Below are 20,063 nucleotides of genomic sequence, written 5' to 3'. Positions count from 1 at the left end.
GAATAAAAATTATCATATTTTTATCCCTAATTATTCAGTCTTTTGTACTTAATTAGTATTTAATTTGACTCATTATTCTTGTATTTCGATTCAGGGGATGAAAGAAGGCGTCAGGAGAAAAATAAGGCTAATCGGGTAATTTTGCATAGTTTCGGCGCCGCTTAGTAATCTGGGCATAATTCTCTCATCCAGACTCCGATTGAGATGATTTAAGATGCATTGGAAAGATAAGGAATAATTCTACAATTTTTATGTTTTGAGTTTTGATAGATTCCGACTGCATCGATGTAAAAATCGAGCCCTAAGTATGAGCAAATTCGCAGCAAAAGCCCAATTCGTTGAAGAAACCCAATACGAATACAAGAATAAGAAACTGCGAAGAATCCTATCAGATTCAATTTTTTGCTATAATTCTAGAAAGATAAAGGAGATTTAGATTATCAGATAAGAGATAGGATAGGATTAGATCTAAACTAATCATTAGGAATTAGGACTTTCTATTTTTGAGAAAGAACTCCAAAAATGAGTTGGAAACTGCCCCTCCTCCTAAAGCTATCTAAAGGGAAGGTGCACTAGCACCAAGGATCAATCTCTGGATCAATCAAAAGTCCTCCAAGAGAGCTTCAGCTTTTAAGGAAGAAGTCAACAACCTAGGAGGAGAAGAAGGCGGCAGCAAGGAGAAGACAAGCTCATCGATCTCAACTTCAAGGGCGGCATCATGAGTTCTTTCTTATACCTTGTTTGTTTAATCTTCTTTATCATGAATTAGTTTATTTATAGCCAGGGCTATGGAAAGCCTAACCATGACCATGGATTGATTTTTATTTAATTCAACCAAGCTATTTTTATTTTCATATTGTCTATGAATTATTATGCGTAATGCAGTTAGGAGCTTGGCCACCTCTTAGTTGATTTGGTTTATGTGAATGAATCAGAAGGAGAATTCATATAATAGACTAAATAATTCATAGTGTGAATTGAATGGTATATAGGAATATATATATATATATATATATATATATATATATATATATATATATGATTCATCTGATGATACAAGTTTTTCATAGAACTTAATGCACTTTCTATCTCGAGAACTCCAATCGAGGAATCGAAGGGTTACTTGCTATAAGTAGGTTTGATATATTCTGGAAGGGAATATTAAAGAAATTAGGAAAAACTCTAGCTTATGAAAATAATAAATTATCTTGGTTAATTTAATAAATTGATATTCATTGGAAATGTTAGGTGGACCAATAGTCCTGGCACTTTCAGTTAAATCGTTGCAAGTCCAGTCATTGATAGACTCTGTTTTTTATTTCTTTTCTTTTTCTATCTTTAATTTTCAGTAGTTACTAATGTTAGATCCAAAATTCGGTTGTCCAACTAATTAAGGGAAACTATAGTTCTAGTACTTATTTTGTTAAATCATCGAGGGAGCAATATTTTTATACTACTTGATAACTAGTGCACTTGCTAGGGTTGTATACTTATAGCTATCAAGTTTTTGGCGCCGTTACCGGGGATTTAATCATAAAATAACATTAGAACTTGTTAACCTTGGTTAATTTGGATTTTACTTTTTATTTAATGTGTTCAAATTCTTGCCTTGTTCAGATTGATTAGTGTATGACACGCACTAGAGGTAAAGAACTAGCAGAATTCGACCCTGAAATAGAGAGAACCCTTCGCATACTGCAAAGAGCCAACAAAAGTAAAGAGAGAGAGAAGGTCGAAGAAGGCGAACCAGCAGTAGAATTTGAGGAAGATATGGCAGGCGAAGCAAATCGAACTATTTTGGACTATGCTTGTCCAACAATTGATGGGGCTACTTCTAGCATTTGCAAGCCAACTATTCAAGCCAATAATTTCGAGATCAAGCCTGCGATTATCCAAATGATCCAAACGAGTATTCAGTTTAGTGGGTTGTCGAGTGATGATTAATGCACATATTGTTAACTTCCTATAAATATGTGACACATTCAAGCATAATGGAGTTAGCAATGATGCTATTAGGCTTAGACTTTTTCCATTTTCATTATGTGATAGAGCCAATGGTTGACTTAACTCACTCCCTGCAGGAAGTATCACCACTTGGAACGACTTGACTCAAAAATTTTTGGCTAAGTATTTTCCTTCCTCTAAAACATCAAAATTGATCAATGATATCACTACTTTTGTTCAACTAGGGAGGGAATCTTTGTATGAGGCTTGGGAATGATTCGAAGAGATGCTTAGGAAGTGTCCTCACCATGGAATACCAGTTTGCCGCCAAATTCAAACTTTTATAATGGTATTACTCCATCTAATCGCTCCATTATTGATGCAGCTGCAGGAGGCACAATCATGAGGAAAACTTCAGAGGAAGCCTATGATCTAGTGGAAGAAATGGTATCAAATAGCTACTAATGGAATAATGACCGAGCTGATCGAAGGGGAGTGCATCATCTAGATTCTTTTTCAGCCTTATCTGCTCAGCTTGCTAGTTTGAATAAAAAATTAGTCAATTTTAGTGTTGCAGCAATAAATATGCCATCTTGTAATCCATGCGATCTTTATGGCCAATTGGGGCATATAAATTATGATCGTTAGGTAAGTAGTCCTTTTGCTTCACATGAAAGTGCTAATTTTGTTTCTCATGGTGGCAGGCCAAATTTCAACCCTTATTCGAATACATACAATCCAGGGTGGAGGAATCATCCGAATTTTTCATGGAATAACAACCAACAAAAAGCACCCATGGGATTTCAACAACATCCGCCCCCACAAGAAAAGAAGGGAAATTTAGAGGACATGATTTCTAAGTTCATTAATACTGCTGAAGCAAAGCTCCAAGATCACGAAAAAAGATTCTTAAATCAAGAGGCATCTATTAAGAACTTAGAAGTTCAAGTGGGGCAGATTGTGAGCATGTTATCAGAAAGAAGAGAGGGACGATTGCCTAGCAATACAAAGAAGAACCCAAGGGAGCAAGTGAGCAAGTGAATGCCATTGCCTTAAGAAGTGGAAAGACTATTGGGGAGATCAAGGATGATGATCAAAAAGATGAGGTAGCCAATTCACAAATGGAGATCAAAGGGAATACACCTAAACTAAATTTAGATGCTATTAAACTTCCTCTCCCCTACCCTAAAAGAGTTTTGAAAGTTAACTTGGATAAACAATTTGAAAAAATTTTAGAGGTGTTTAGAAAAATGCATATTAACATTCCTCTTCTTGATGTATTGTCGAAGATGCCGAAATATGCCAAATTCTTGAAAGAGGTGATGTCAAATAAAAGGAAACGGGAGGAGTGTGAAATGGTGAAACTTAACGAAGAGTGTTAAGCAATTCTTCAAAATAAATTGCCCCCAAAACTCAAGGACCCAGTGAGTTTTTCTATTCCTTGCACCATAGGAGATAGAGTTTGAGAAAGCTTTATGCGGTTTAGGTGCCAATATAAATCCAATGCCATATTCTATTTTTGAAAAACTTGGATTGCATGAACTAACACCTATTACTATTACCTTACAATTAGCTGATAGAAGCATTAAATATCCTAGGGGAATAGTAAAAGATGTTTTAGTCAAAGTAGGCAATTTTATTATACATGTTGACTTCATTGTGTTGGATATGGAGGAAGATAGGACAATACTTTTGATTTTAGGGAGACAGTTTCTTGCTACTGGTAATGCTTTAATTGATGTGCAAAAAGTCTACTTACTCTTAGAATCAATGGTGAAGAAGTAGTATTTAATGTATTTGAAACCATGAAGTATCCCAACACAATTGAACATGAAATATATGCAATTGATTGCATTGATGTTTGGGTATCTGAAATCGATGCATCTAAATCAGATAATCCTTTAGAAAGTTGCATTCTTAATTATTGTAAAAATGTGCAGGTCTTGGATGAGGAAGTTAAAGAGGTTTTGAACTATTTAAAGGCCAATCAAGAAGGATGCAAGCCAAGACAAGAAAAATTTTTACCACTTGATGGACGGCATTGGAGCATAACAAGATAAATGCAAAAACGGTTTAAAATATGAACCGTATTATATTCATGAACCAGAAAATGGATAAATATGTAGTATACATATTTGCGTTTGCATTATAACCAAATGTAGCCTTATAAGAAGATATCCAAGGAGACGAGTTTTTTGAAGAGAATAGGGGCATCAAGGGGAGTTCACATCTGCGCCCCACAGCACATCTCCACCTTTTATTGGAAACATCTCCTAATGATGTCTCATCATCTCCCGTATTATTATCAAGAAATGTTTCCAATACAAAGTGGGGATGTGATGTGGGGCATTGTGGGACGCCCCTTTGTGGGGTGCAGATGTGAACTCGGTCGAAGGGGGAAGACCAGGAGTAAGGGTTGGGCCAGAGCCGAGAGCTTCGAGAGCTTCGAGAGAGATAGCGAGAGCAGAGGGTATCGAGAGAGTTTTGAGTGAGAGAGAGGAAGAAAGAGGCGAGAGAGAGCTTCAAGGGAGAGAGAGTTCTCCCGTTTTTTCTGGGAATCGAAAGAGAGAAAACTGAGGAAAAAAGGAAGGTAGAGAGAAGAGGAGAGAGGGGTGATCGAGCTGAGAAGGAGAGAAAAGCGGAGATAGAGGGTAGAGACGATTTGAGAGAGAAAGAGGGTTTAAGCTAGAGAGGGCGTCATCAACTTTCTCAGATCTTCGTAGATATCTGTTTTTTAGTTCCCAAATCAGCAAGTTTCAATTGTTTCAGGTTACAACAAGAGGTAAAATGTTTTACCTCATCTCCTTGATCCTTATCTGTTTTTTAGTTCTTTCTGCCAGTTAGTTTTTGTGCGTTGAGTTTAAGTTTGGAGGTGAGAATCGGTACTTCCCTTAGAGAGGTTGAAGCGTTTCTTTGCTCTCTTCAGACCAATCAGCTGAGTCCGAAGGTGAGGGTCTGATAGAAAAGGGGTGAGAATTCATCCTTTTGCTCAGACCCTTATGTCCAAAAGAGGGTTGGTCTAGAGGAAAGGAGAGAAGCTTTCAAGTCCTCCCACATCTGGTATTCACACCGACAAGAGAGAGGGGTGCCTAACCCCTTCCCTCTCTATCTCTCAACTTTCCCAGATTAGCCTTATCCTGGCCGATTGATATGGAGTTGTTAATTCTGAAAGTTTTTGTGAAATTTAAATCTGGGAGACCCATCACTCTCCATTGATAATTCTGATGGGTGGCCACTCCATAGCATTCAGCCATGAAGTGAACAGCCGGTGAAGTCATTTTCCCAACGCTCACACTAATCGTTTGGCACACCTTTCTAAAACTGGACGCGAAAAGCTACTTCCCTTAGGGTTTGCACCTAGAGGGAGAACTAAGTAGGTAAAAGCCAACTAGTGGTAGAGCACTTAAGCAGTTTACTATAGAAGCCAAATCCCCTTCCACCAAATTAATTCTTGCAATAAAATTATTTTCCAAATTGATTTTTAAATTTGAAGCCACTTCAAACCTCTTAATCAGAGCTTTCAAATTGTTTGTTTTGACCAGCATAGAGCTTTCAAATTATTCACCTTCTTCAAATCATTGCCTTCATAGGAAATAATTGTCATCTACAAACTGGAGTTGTGTAAATACAATGTTGTTCCTCCCTATTCTCCAACCCCTAAATTCTTCTCCCCTATCAGTTTTGATATTAATCTGCTGAATGCATCAACTATAAGGGTGAAAAGAAAGAGTGATAGAGGGACTCCTTGTCTTAACCCTTAGAGGTTGGGGAAAAGTCTTTAACCACCCCATGCACCAGGACAAAATAATGGCACGGTGTAAATACACATTTTCCCAATTACACCATCTCTCCCCAAACCTGCAATTTTGCATGACCTCTATTAGGAAGGTCCAATCCACAAGATCATAAGTTTTGTCTAGATCCAGCTTACACACAAAACCTTTCCTCTTTGTCCTCATTATTTCCTCCACACTCATTGGCAATGGGAATTTTTTTTTTCCTGATCAGAAACGATAACTTTCATTAGAGATAAATTAAGCTGAAATGCAGAAGTCAACCCTTATTAGAAAAGGTTGATCCAATAAACATCAAACATTACAGCACTGCCCAATAAAGTCTCTCCCTTACAGTCCCTTGTTTTGCTAGGGTGTCAACAAAACCATTTGCTGATCTCCTTACCCACTTGAAACAAACACCTACCTCCCTTGTTATGCTAAGAATTTCCCTTATCAGCTGTCTATATTGCCAAATTCCCAGTTGCCTTGATTGCATCTACCCAATTATCAATTTGGAGTCTCCCTCTATCTCAATCTTCTGTAGCCCCAATTGTTTGGCCAATTTTACACCTCGATGTAGTGCCAAGATTTCCGCTCTTAAGGAATCTCTAACTCCTACTAGACTTGAATACAAAGCCATTATCTTGCCTTCATTATCTCTGAAAATAACTTCTATACCAAATGGGCCTAGATTACCTATAGAGCTTCCATCAAAGTTCAGTTTCACCTTTTGTTGTGCCGGTGGAGACCAAACTTCCTATATCATAGCTTTGGAAGTAGTAGTAGATGCCACAATACCCCAACTTCTATAAATGTCTTCACTTGAGAAATCCTTAAAAAGATCACTGGATTTCAACCAATGGATAACCTTAGTAGTTACTCCTTCCATAACCTCTTCCTTGGATTTACAATGACCTTTGAAGATCCTATTGTTTCTTTCCTCCCACATTGGCCACAATACAATAGCTCTAGTGGCTCTCCACATAATCCTTTCATGAATTGTTGGTTGCCTACAAAAAGTTGGATCAAAGAGGTTCACCATTCTCGAGGAAGGAGTCCAACTGCAGCCAAAGAGAGAAGAGAACCAAGACCAAATAAAGAACACAAAGGGACATGAGATTAGTAAATGTGAAATTGTCTCACTAGAACCCAAACAGAGACAACAAACATGGGGGGCGAGGCACATAATTGGCCTCTTTTTCTGCAATAAATCCAAGGTGTTGATTTTTTGGAGTGCCACTTCCCAGCAAAAGGCTTGACTTTTTGGGGGTACAGGGCTACCCCACACCTCCTTTGAAGGAAAGTTCCCTACAAGGTTAGAGGTATGAAGCAAAATGTTATAGAAAGATGAGCAATTGAAAAAACCAGAAGGGGAAGGTTGCCACATTCTGCTATCTCTACAAGACTGATCAAGAAAGACTTCCCTTAACTAAGTGATCAAATCATCAACCATCCGTTTTTCAGAATCCCTTAGACCTCTTCTCAAGCCCAAATCCTAGGAGTTATCAACAAACACTGAAGAGATCACTTTTCTTTTGTTTTTAGACAAGGAGTAAATAGAAGGAAATATATCTCTAAGGGAGTTTTCACCAACCCAAACATCTTCCCAAAACAAGACTTTATTTCTAGCGCAGACATCATATTTGAAATAAGGGAGCATAAGAGGCAAAATACCTTGAATAGCTTTCCAAGGAGAACACTGAGAAGCTCTAGGGTTGAGTCCTACATCTCAACCGTTATCTGCTAATCCATGAATACTAACAATCATTATAGACCAAAGTCTGTCCTATTCCATTGGTAGTCTCTAAATCCATTTCCCCAGTAGAGCTGTGTTTCTTAATCTTATATTTCCTAACCCAAGGCCTCCATCATCCCTACTCCTATAAACCACCTCCCACTTCACTAAGTGATCCTTCTTAGTATCCCCTGGTTCCCACAAGAAATTCCTCATTATCTTCTCTAACTGGTTAACTACTTCATTGGTACTCTAATGGTAGACAAGAAATAAATTGGCAAGTTGGCCAAGGTTGACTTGATTAAGGTTATCCTACCCCCTAAAGAGATGTAATTCCTCTTCCAATTTGCTAACCTCTTGGAGAATCTTTCAATCACAGGATACCAAAAACTCTCAACCATTGGATTCCCTCCCAGTGGTAGCCCCAAATATTGTTAAGGCCAGTCCCCCACTTCACACCCCAAAATCCTAGCTAGGGAATCCACCTCCTCTCCCCCTAAATTGGCAATGAGAATTTGATCTACTATTTGTCTTCCTTGAATGAAATCCCTTTGAAATTGGCTATTAATAGAAGGGAGAACCGCCTTAATCCTCAAAGGAAAAATCTTGGATAAGATTCCCAAAATCCTAGCTAGGGAATCCACCTCCTCTCCCCCTAAATTGGCAATGAGAATTTGATCTACTATTTGTCTTCCTTGAATGAAATCCCCTTGAAATTGGCTATTAATAGAAGGGAGAACCGCCTTAATCCTCAAAGGAAAAATCTTGGATAAGATTTTATAAGTGCTAGTCACTAAATTGATACGTCTAAAATCCTTGGGTTGAATATTAAGGCTAAAAAGTGGCATTGATCCCTGGGCTAATGATGTGCATATCTTCAAACTCATAGAACGCCTCACACAAATTGAAAAATCTATAAAATGAAAACTGATGTATGAAGAGAGAGCAAAGGAACACCTGTCAAAACAAAGAGTAGGCATGATTGAATGATTTTTGATCATCTGATTTAGAGTAGGCATGATGAATGATCATCTGCTTTAGGAACTGCTACTACTTTCTAAATAAATAAAACACGTAGCGTTTCCTAAAGGCTAAACTGAAGAAGAACAAACCCAAAATACAGGCTACTGACGAACATGACCTGTTTCAGCTGTTCAAGGCAGTTTCTCTGTTCTTTTGCATTTTCCTCTCCCCTTTCTCATGGTTCTTAAGTTTTCGTGTTCTTCTCATTCTGGTTTTCCTGATAAGCATTTATAGTATTGGAAATGAGAAGTTTTCTCTGTTAGTCTCTTTGAGGAAGATAATTATTACAACCTTCTTTGCAACTGAAGTTTTTTTTTTTTTAATCTTTTATTAGTGATTTCTGTTATCTATATAGAAAAGGCTGAACAATTTTCATTATTTCAATAATTTTCTAGGCTGTAATTTTAGTTTCATTAGTAGGTCTAGTTTTGTTTGATCATGTCTCTTTCTCTCTCTTATTTTGTCTGATAAACTCTTTTTCTACAGGTTGGACAAGACTCTCTTAAAACATTCTCCTTTAAGCCAAACAAAACTTAATCAAAAACCTTGGAAAGATGAACTCCATATTGAAGCAGACATTGACCCTTTTGAGAGGGACAGGTTTTCCACACAATCCATTAAGTTCAGTGCATCAGCAGCTTCAGCAGTGGCGAGGGATTCGAGTGCAGGTACGGAATGGGAATCTGGAGCAGGCACTGACAGTGATGCAACGTCGGATGAGGGCAAGTGGGATGGAATACCTGATAAAGCGTCAGTCAAGATACCACATCAAGAATTCTGAGAAACGCATCTTAGCCCGGAAGAACTTGGAGCGAAAGATCCGTTCTGAAGAGCTTTCTCGCAAGCTCTATGCCATTATCAGCAAGAAAGTCAGGTAAAATAAAAGAACTCCATTAGCTGAAGTCCATTTTGGAAAAGTAAGATATGTTTTCTGTCATTGATACACAGAAAAAAGACATGCCTAGATGATTTATTTTGTTCTTAATTTGACTGGTTGAATTTCTCTATCTTGGTTTTGCTGTGAATTATTTCATTATCTATTCAATAATTTGATGGCATATTTTTGTGAGGTGACTCTATGAATAAAGCCAGAAATTAGAATGGCTTTGATTTATGATATCCATATGTTTTATACTTAGTGATGGTATAAATGATTCACAGAAGAAAATCAAAATTATGATAACTTAGCTTAAAAGAACTTTGTTAATTGTGTGGTATGCTTTCATTATGTTTGCCTACCTGGCTTTTCTTTTTAAGTGTTGTCATGTAATACTAGAAAAAGAAAGCAAATAAATGAGAAAATGCAGATTGTAGTTGCTGGGGCTGGGCAGAGAAAGAAGAGAATAGGAGAAAGAAGAGAGGGAGAAGATTGATTTGGAGAGAGAAAGCATATGTGGGTGTGCACCCCTTTCATTGATGCTTGTACGACTCTCCAATTGATACAACAAATTACATGCAAATGACATAAATACCCCTGTCTACAGAACAGACAGAGAAACTAATTACTTACTTCATGACTGTGGGTCCACCTATTTCGCCTCCTAGTCTTTCAACACTCCTTGCCAAGCTGAGTATAGATATCAATCGTACCCATTTCACTTACATTATAGTTCAGCTTAGCTTTGACTACCTTGTAAATAATATCTGCCATTTGATTTTTAGGTGCTACATAAGACACATTTTTGCAGACAGCTCTTGCTCCCTGAAGAAATGCCTATTCACCTCAATATGCTCGCTCTTGGTCAAGCTGAATTTGTTTTTGTGCTATATTAATTGCCTCCTGATTATTATGATAAAGCATCATAAGACTATCATACTTGATTACTTGATCCCAGCTCATTCCAATAGTGACTGAACCCATCGAACTCCAATACATTCATGAGCCATAGCTTTGTACCTAACTCTGTATTGGACTAAGCCACAACTGATTGCTTCTTTCTCCTCCAAGACATTTCGTTGCCACAATACCTAGAAGTAGAGCATTTGTCATCAATTGACCTAACCCAATTTGCATCTGTGAATGACTTGATTTTCATATGGCCATGACTGGAGACAAAATTCCTGTGCTAGCTGCCCCTTGAAGTAGGTGAAGATCCTCTGTAGCAGCTAAATGGGCACAATTCATGAACTATCTCAAACCCGAGCCATGCATATATACAAGAGCCTACCAACCAAATGCTGAAACATTTCTTTTTCTTTGAGTGGTTTCTTAATTGAAGAGGATAACTTGTGATTAGGATCAATTGGCGTGTTTGTTGGCCTAACTCCAAATTTCCTTGTTTCTTTTAGCAAGTCCAAGACATATTTCCTTTCTAAGATAAATATACCATCAATCTAGTCACCTTTATGGCAAGAAAGTATTGAGGCAGTTCCAAATCTTTTGATGTCAAATTCACAATTTAGAAACTGTTTAAGCTTTTCCATCTTTGGAATATTATTCCCAATCACTATTGTGTCATCGACATACTAAATGAGAACTGTAAGCAATGTACTTTCTCTTTTCATAAACAATGTGTGGTCTGACTAGCTTGATAGTAATCTGCCTTCAATAATGCTGTTCTAAACTGATGAGCCAAAGACCTGATTATTAGTAAGCTGATCATAGAAGGAGATTCTGAGCTAGTAGTGGGCTGGTTAATGGAAGACAAGAATGGACTTTGGAATTACAGCAATGAAAAAAGAAAGTTTAAGTGCTGACAAAGGACATTGATGTAAAATGTACTTGGGTGAAGAGAAGTGCAAACTCCATTGCCTATGGGTTAACTAGATAAGGGGTGAACATGGATTCTGTTTTCTGGGATCATTTGTAACTGTTTTCTACTTTCCTTTTAGGTGGCTTTTGGCTTCCTTGGGGAGTTGAGATAGTTTATCTCCCCTCCTTTGTATCTAAAGCTTATTTCTTAATGGAAAGTCCTGTTATTGATAAAAAAAGCTCTTCTAAACCGACTAAACCACACTTTATGGCTTCAACCCACATAATGACTTCCTAAGCTAGCACACCTTCCCTATGCTAGAATTGCCATAAAATTTAGGTGGGACAGACATACACTTCATTCAAGTCATAATTCAAGAAGGCATTTTAACATCAATTGGTACAAAGGCTAGGAATAAGAGGTTACAAGGGAGAGCAAAACTCTAGTTGAGTTCATTTTGACCACTAGAACAAAGCATAGTTGTCAAGGTGTCTAGGCGATTCTGGGTGACATTGGGGTGCCTAGTCGCCTAGGTGATAAAAATTTCATAATATAAAGAACTAACTTTTGGTTAGCTTCCTAGTTTTATATACCATTTAGCATGCATCTTAATTGAAAAAAAAATTGCATTTTTCTTTATTAAAAACATCAAATTTTCTCTAAAAATGTGGCAAACCATCATATCTAAGAGAATTGTTTATGTTCTTTTTGTTTTTTGCTGTTTTCTGTTAAGTTGTTTGAGGTAGCCAAGGCTACCTATGATTTGTACTGTTTTCTCCTTTTAATAAAATTTCACGTTGCTGATAAAAAATCATCATATCTATAAAAATCTGTTAAATATATTAATTTCATTATTTTCAAAAACAGTACTACTATAATAAGTATTTAATAGAGCAATTTCATATCAATTAGCAACCAAATAAGGTTATTAACTTTATAAATAAAAATTCAAGATGGAAAGTAAAATAGAAAAAACAAGGATGGAGTTGCTCTTTTATTTAATTGGTGAGAGGGTGACAAAATAGAAAAAAAATCTCTCTATACTCTATTCATTCATTCATTCTTTCTTTTTCTTTTCTCAAAACCTGTTGATCTTTTAAATTTCAATAGTAAAACATTAAAACAAAGTATAAATGATATATGGTATCTATTATTAGCACACGTATTAATAAGATGAAGCAATATAAATGATATTATAATAAGGTGCCCATCTTCTCAGTTTTGTCACCTAGGCAGGCGCCTAGTCACCTAGGTGGACGCCTAGTTGCTATAAGTCAGGGCGTTTGGGGGATGTGCTCAATCAAGGATGCCTAGTTGCCTAGGCAAAACAAAGGTATCCAAGTAGTGTGCTATTATATAAAGAACAAAAAAAAAAAAAAGATCATTACAAAATAAAAGGAAACAACCACCAGCAAAAAAGCTATATCCCCTTAGACACTACAAAAGGCCCAACCCCAAGAAACACAATTGAGAACTTCTAAAACAATCAAAACAGGATCAACAAACCACTTCCTGAAAATGTGGCCCGCCAGGAATGAAGTGAAGCAAAAACCAGCAGCTGCATGTTTGCAGAATTGAACATTTGTAGATTTACCTACCATTTCGTTTTCTTCCACCCCTTCCTCACCCCCAAATTCTTTGCTCCTTTCATCCCCAAAGACACAAAAGCATTAGCAAGGAGCAGCAGGAGGAGAATACAAAAAGAAAGGGGAAGAGACACAGGAGCTGGAAGAGGCGAGAATTTCTCTTTAAGATTATTATTATTATTGCTCTTCCTGTGAAGAGAGACAGAAATATTTTACTTTTAGTTTTAGATAATAAAGCCATTCTCATTCCACTTTATCAGTAGGAATTTGGTCCAGTCCAGTACTGCCAACTGAATCAACCCTATTTGGCTACTTAGTTTTAGATAATAAAACCATTTTACTCTACTTTATACACTAAGATTTGATCCACTACTGCTAAAAAGTCTAACTCTATTTGTTATTAGAATAGGGTATACTGTGGATAAACTTTAACGAACTCCTCTTTCCCCCCTTTCTCTTCTGTCTGATTGCTGAAGTTTTAAGTAGATTGATGATTGATCATAAAGGCTGATTTGGATTACTCCTTTACGGGTTGGAGGGTCGGAAGGAATGGTTTAGTTGTTAGCCACTTTCAATTTGCAGATGATATAATTTTCTGTGATAGGTATGATGAAGGTAGATCAGTGATTTAAAAGGAGCGCCTCAGGCAAGCCTAGGTGCTTAATTGAGGTGCCTTTTAAGTTATGCGCCTCACCTAGGCCGTAGGTGCAACACTTTTGAGGGGCACACACCTGGTGTGCCTAGGCGTGCACGTGGTACGCAGCATGCGCCTTTTGCTTCAGCTGAGGTGTGTGCCTTTATTTATTTTTTGCACCCTTTGTTCTTTAACCTAGCGGCTGGGATGGGGCCTTTGCCCCCAGACCCCCAGCCAAGCCCCTTGAGGCAAGCCCAAACAAGTCCATGTTAGGGTCTCAAGTTCTTAATCCCTACACAAAAAAAAATGATTTTATAATTTGAACTGCCTTTTTAGAAGATGTTTTATTAGGATGAATGAATGAACAACATTAGCAAATAGGGGGTTCTTGGAGCTTCGGTCCCCTATTTGCTAATGTTATTCATTCATTCATCCTAATAAAATATCTTCTTAAAAGGCAATTAAAATTATAAAATCATTTCTTTGGTGTAGGGATTAAGAATTTAAGACCCTAACATGGACTTGTTTGGACTTGCCTTGAGGGGCTTGGTACAAAGGTGGCTCGTAAAATCAGGAAAGCAAGATGTTTTGCATCACATTAGCTATTTTTTAAATTATGCAATTGAGGGAAAAAGAAATTGGGGGTTTTACATGCTTGAATATGTTTTATATGTTTGATTTTATTTTTAAATTTTCATTTGAATATGCTTTACATGTTATGTTTTTGTGTTTTAATTTTAGATAATGTGTTTTTTTAAAACATTTATTTTAAAATTTTAGTTTATATTTTTTATTAATATTATGTTTAATGTTTTTATTTTTACTTTTTTTTGCACCTTCTTTTGTTTTTTTTTGCATTTTCTGAATTTTTGGATTTTTTTTTGAATTTTTGCATCTTGCTTCGAAAAGGCATGTGCCTCACCTTGTGCCTTGGGTGCAAATTGCTCCTTACACTTTTAAAACACTGAGGTAGATTGAGGAGAGTCCACATTCTGTGCACCCATGGGTGCACTGGACGCGTGAACCCACCAACCAGAAACATCCACGTCGGTATGTTCAAAATTCAGTAACTATAACGGACGTTTAACCGTTTGTTAAAGAATCTGGTTGAACCAGACACAAAAAGACAAAAAACTTAAAATACATCCACCAGCGACCTGTTTAAACAGCGGCAGTCAACATTCACCTAAACGAAATAACTCCCAAAAACTTGTGTTGGCTGGAAGATTTGAACACACCATTAAAAGCCAAAAGAAGAGAAAGACACAATCAAAGCTCTGAACTTGAACTTGTTTCTTCTCTTCCTCTTTCTTTCAACACAATGAAATTTTCTTTCTCCATAAGCTTTCATCACCTTCCATGGTTTCTCAGAAACATTTCTCTCTTCTCCTTCTAGTAAGCCTCTTCTTTGTTTATAATCTACCCTTCCTTTCGTCGTCTCTTTCTACTGTATGAATCTCTGAAAACTCTAACTTCACCTTAATTTGTGCATTACTGCAAGGACAAAACAAAATAGCATTACCATTCCTTAATTGTATTTTTCCTAGTGGAATTTCGATTACCCCAGCAAATCCCAGTTTTCCGATTCTGCCGCCGGAATTGGGTTCCTGTGTGTTCTCAGGACATCCCCTAGTTTTTCTCTCCTTTGCTGGAGATTCTCCGGTAATGGTACTGTTACAGATTATAAAAGAATATACAATGGTCGAATGCTCGATGAGCTTGATGCAGGGGTATCTCACATCTGTGGCCGAATCAACAGATCAGGTAGAATACAGTGCTGTTCATGGCATGGACCCAATTTTCCCATTGATCGAAATCTCTCAAGAATCACCGTGGGAGGAGACTTTGCTCGTGGGTTGTCAGAAACTGGAAAAAAGAAAGGAAAAAAAAAGTTTTTGGTAATTACCTTCGTTCAGGTGAATGTTGATGACTGCCGCTGTGAGCTGTTCCGACCTGTTGATAATAGAAAAGAAAAAAAGAACATTAGTTAGAGGAGGAGGAGGAGGAGGAGCAAGAGGAAGAAGAAGAGGGAAAGGAAGAGGAAGAAAACGTACGGACTAGAGGCTGGACGATTTGTCTCTCACCACTGGTAGCTTTGTCGTTCACGGGGCACTGGTGTGAAGGCACCGGTGATCTGTAACTGTTGTTTTTTTGTATCCGGTTGAACCGGACGGAGTCGATTGACGGCCAAACCCACGTTACCATTACACAAGACAAACTTAATCGACGTGGTCGAATGTGATTGGTGGGTGCATTCGTTCAGTGCACCCATGGGTGCACAGAATGCGGACTCGATTGAGGAACCTAAAGGAGTTAGTACTTTGAGAGGGTTTCTAATTTGAAGGTGAATTGGTGGAAAAGTGGCAGAGGGGGCTAATAAGAGGGAGGATGAGCCTCATGTGTTGGTGGGAATCCTAGGGTGCAAGGTCAGTACTGGCCTTTAGAAGAATACCTTGGACTATCTTTGGGTTTCAATCCAAGATCAGAGAACTTTTGGAAATTGGTAGTGGAGAGATTTGCTAAGAAGCTGGCTCTTTGGAAAAGGAACTGCATTTCAATGGGCGGGAGAATGATCCTAATTAAATCTATGCTGGCCAACCTACCCATCTATTAGTTGTTCATCTTTCATCTATCGATTATAGTGGCTAAGCAGTTAGAAAAATATATGAGGGATTTCTTATGGGAACTGGTAGATGAGAGGAAGGACCAATTGATGAAGTGGGAGTAGGTGTGTAGATCTAAGGTTCAGGGAGGCTTGGATATCAGAAATTTGATTGAGAAAAATACAGCTCTACTAGGCAAATGGTTGTGGAGGTTTCCCCTTGAGAGAGATAGGCTTTGGCATCGTGTCATTGGAAGCATTCATGGTGTTGTAGATAATTGCTGAGACGCGAAGGTGGCTCCTCAATCGGTGACAGGTAGCCCCTCAAGCCAGTTAGGCGCCACTAGGCACTGTATAGACCAAAAAATAAAAAATAGTGGTACCATTGCAAGAAACTTAATTTTGGTGTTTCTTGCAATGGTAGCTTCCACATAATCCAAGGTGTTTAATGTAGACATTTATTTTTGTAAACATACCAACCAAACAAAAAATAAGTAGGTGGTGAAACCACTATGCCTACTTGGCACTGATATGGCATGTTTATAAAAATATACAACAATGGTACCAAACACCTATTTAGTTGACTCTATAATGCTCATGGGCTACACAATCGGTGGGGAGGGGGAGGTAGCCGATAACCCCCGCAACCCTGTTGGTAGTGGGAATTAATCCCAAATATCTGCTACAACAATCTAGAGGCCCTACCAACTAAGCCATGATCAATTGGTTTTGATATTCTTTGATGGGTATTATAAGTTCACTACTTTCCAAACCGTACTAAATTCCTATAGAACTTTTAGTTTTAGATCAATGTTTTAAAACCCAACCTGGAGGATGGATCACTTTTGCCTCTGGGTTGCGGGTTGCTGGTTCAGTTGTCCAGGTCAAATGGGTCACACCATGACATGTCAGGATATGCACATAACTATATATGTATAAATATGTATTTTATCAATAAATAATTTAAAATTATAACTACGTGTAACGTATGTATTATTTTATGTTTAGTTATGTTTTTATTCCAGTTTTTAATTTTTTATTTGTAAAAAATGTTAAAAATTTGGGATTTGAAGCCAAAAGGGGTATTTTTTTGGCAAAATGGTGGGGCAAGGTGCCAAAAGGTGCCCTAGGACACAAAGATCTCAAAAAGATGCCCAAAATCAATACTTTATTTTTTTTTGAAAATTGTAAGGTAAAGTATTTCATTAATAATCTTTAAAACCATACAAGTATGCAAACTCCTGTACAAAGAGAATCTGTACAAGAGGGAAAAATAGAAAATCAGTATAACCAACAATCAGCCCCACCCAAAAATTATGAACTCCTAAAGAAAAGGAAATCTTGCTCAAAACAAGAACATGATTGTCTATTTTAAATAATGAGTGGTTTGCCAGCCATGAATGTATCATTCCTGAAATCCTTTTTAAAGACCTCTTCTTTTGAACTTTGTCCATCTTCAAAAGTTCTGCTGTTTCTTTCACACCACAGTGCCCAAAATACTGCTGAAGGGAGTAAGTTCCAAGATAATTTTCCAGCCCTGCTTAAACCACTTAAATTCCAAGCTCCCATGAATCTCTTCACATCAGCCGGGAAGCATGTATGAATCCCAAAAAGGCTCATCAAACTTGTCGAAATCCAATGAGCGAATTTGCAGTGAATTAGCAGATGGCTAGAAGTTTCTTCACACCCATTGCACAGAGTGCATGCCATATCTGTCACCTCCATTCCTCTCCTAACTAAATTGTCCTTAGATAGGATCTTGTCCAGCACCGCAGAGGCACAGGCCAAACAAAAAAGCCAGTTTGGAAGGCACAGACCTTACCCAAATCCTGTCGCTTGGAAAGGATGAAGATTCCTCCCCTAACAAGATGCTGTAAAATGATTTAACAGAAAAAGATCCTGATTTTTCAAATAACTATTTTCTTTTTGTCTTCCCCTACTCTAGCTGAACACAAAGTTATGGCCTCTGGAAGTTTTAGTGTGTAACCTGTGACCCAGTCACTGGGTTGAATGGGTCAATGGTTGAACCACCTGGATTGGGTGGTTTTTGACCAAATCAACGGCTTTTGGTCAAAATCCGGATTTGAGGAAAACCAGACCCGCAATCAGAACTGTCCGGGTGAATGGCGGGTTGAAAGCACTTTTAGATATTTTAGACGTTCTTACTCTATCAATAGGAATTTGGTCCAGTACTGCCAATTCAACCGACCCTGTTTGGCTATTATAAGAAATTGTACAACCACCATTCTGCTCTACTTTATCCACTGAAATTTGATCCAGTACTGCTAAAACATCAAACTCTATTTGCTACTGGAATAAGTTATACTTGGGATAAACTTTGACGAACTGTAATTCATTACTGGTGCCAAATGTTTCCTGATGAACACAAGAGATTAGAAGTACTGAAATACTTGATTGAAAAGTCAGGAGCTCCTTTGAAATATCAAAGTCTTTTTCTTAGTTGACTCTCTTTCCAGACTACTAAATCCTTACAGACCAGAGAGGTATGTGATGGTTATTCATGACTTGATTTTATTTTTTGGTAGAAGTTATTTATGACTTGATAAGCCATTGAATGTTTACTATTCATTTGATTGCTGATGAAATGCTTTAAGGTGTTTGCTTATGTGCATAGGTGTTTGATCATATACATTAATGTATTTGTTTGGAATTGTTGCAGGGGTCTCTGAGAGCAAATTCAAATGTCTGTTTAGTTCTCTGCAGAATATCTATGCACCTTCCTGTTAGTTTTATAGGCCTATTTCATGTACTTTGGATTTTCATTGGGTATTTTCCCCACTCTCTTTTTGAACTTTTCACATGAGAAGATCTATGAACTTGTGTTTTTCACTATTTTTTATTCGATAGAAGCAAGCACAAACCACTTGGTTTAATTGTAACCGTTCAAAATATAGTCCTTAGATCACAGAACAAGTTTCCTTGCATGAAAACTTGATTAATTGACAATGGGCTCTGTCGAGACCATGAGTACATTAATTAAACTTCCCTTACTAAATATGAGCGTAGCTCTTTTAGGGAGCATTATGATGAGAGCTACAACGTCAACTTGAAAGATAAGACATTCAAACCCATTTTGTTGTTTTTGCCAAAAGAACTCATAACCTTCAAACGGCATTAGATGCGTATTTAGATGCTTGGTTTTAGTAACCATGAGAATTGAAGTGTATTTCTCAAAGGAGTTAGAAATACACTGTATTAAGTTTCAGTTGTCCGCAGAGGCATTGCGATCATGAGTTGCCCGTGAAGCCGATCAGGGTGCGTATACAAGTTGTACTTGTTGCAATTGCAACTATTCAAACATGGAGCAGGAAGAATGCAAATTTTGGTTCATTTTTGCTTTGTATTTTACTTAGATTTAGGTTTCATTTTATTTTCATCTGCAATGAAGATGAAACAAAAAGGGCAAAAGATGAAACAAAAAGTAAACCAGAATTTGCAGGACTCTTTAATGGTGGAAACCATAAACTAATGGATGAAAGTTCAGGAGAGGAGAGTCTAAAAAAAAGATAGCTATATTTATAACAACCTAAAGTGATGGCCATGGGCATTAGGAATCTAACCTTTAAGCCTTGGGTTTTTCTTCTGCTTTGGACAGGTGTCCTATGTTTTCTCTCTCTTATCTGACTTTGCTTTGTCTCATCATGTCTCTTCATATTTTTTCTAAAATTTTCTCTCCCCTTCGGTCCCTCGCTCATTCACCATCTCTCTCTCAAACCAATACCCACTCAGTCCTTTTCTTCCTCTGCTTCTTCTTTGCCTATGTTTCTCCGCCCCTCTCTGTCTCTCACCAACATCTCAGTCCTTTCCCTCTGCTTCTTCCTCACCTCTCTCTCTCTCTCTCTCTCTCATCTATCGCTGTGTACGGTTTTGGAGGACCCCTGCAACCACTGTTGTCCCGATTATGCATGGTTTGGTTTCGGAGGAGCTTTGTCGCCGTTTTCTCATTGTCTTGTAAGGTTTAGGGGTGGGTTTGGTTCGGTTGCAGTTCTAGTTCTAGAGTGTCTTGTACGAGAGTCTGTAACAACCACTATAAGCCTATTTCCCACGAA

General features: G+C 37.7%; 1 protein-coding gene and 1 non-coding gene across 2 annotated transcripts; one reads left to right on the top strand and one right to left on the bottom strand.

Moving 5' to 3' along the window:
* Nucleotides 1–2,152: 2,152 nt before the first annotated feature.
* Nucleotides 2,153–2,259, bottom strand: LOC148803019 (small nucleolar RNA R71). The gene has a single exon (XR_016081652.1). It is a non-coding gene; the product is annotated as a small nucleolar RNA R71 (small nucleolar RNA).
* Nucleotides 2,260–4,382: 2,123 nt separating this feature from the next.
* On the top strand, nt 4,383–18,927 carry LOC104590991 (Ribosomal protein S21 family protein). The gene is made up of 3 exons (XM_010249760.3): nt 4,383–4,726; nt 8,965–9,352; nt 18,674–18,927. Exons 2-3 carry the CDS (start codon nt 9,033–9,035, stop codon nt 18,681–18,683), a joined length of 330 nt encoding a protein of 109 aa, XP_010248062.1. The 5' UTR covers nt 4,383–4,726; nt 8,965–9,032; the 3' UTR covers nt 18,684–18,927.
* Nucleotides 18,928–20,063: the final 1,136 nt, after the last annotated feature.

The sequence above is a fragment of the Nelumbo nucifera genome, chromosome 1, assembly GCF_055504915.1.
Source record: "Nelumbo nucifera cultivar China Antique chromosome 1, China Antique-T2T, whole genome shotgun sequence".
Lineage (NCBI taxonomy): Eukaryota > Viridiplantae > Streptophyta > Magnoliopsida > Proteales > Nelumbonaceae > Nelumbo > Nelumbo nucifera.
Note: the sequence above shows the minus strand (reverse complement) of the source record. Positions and strands in the feature narration are given on the sequence as shown.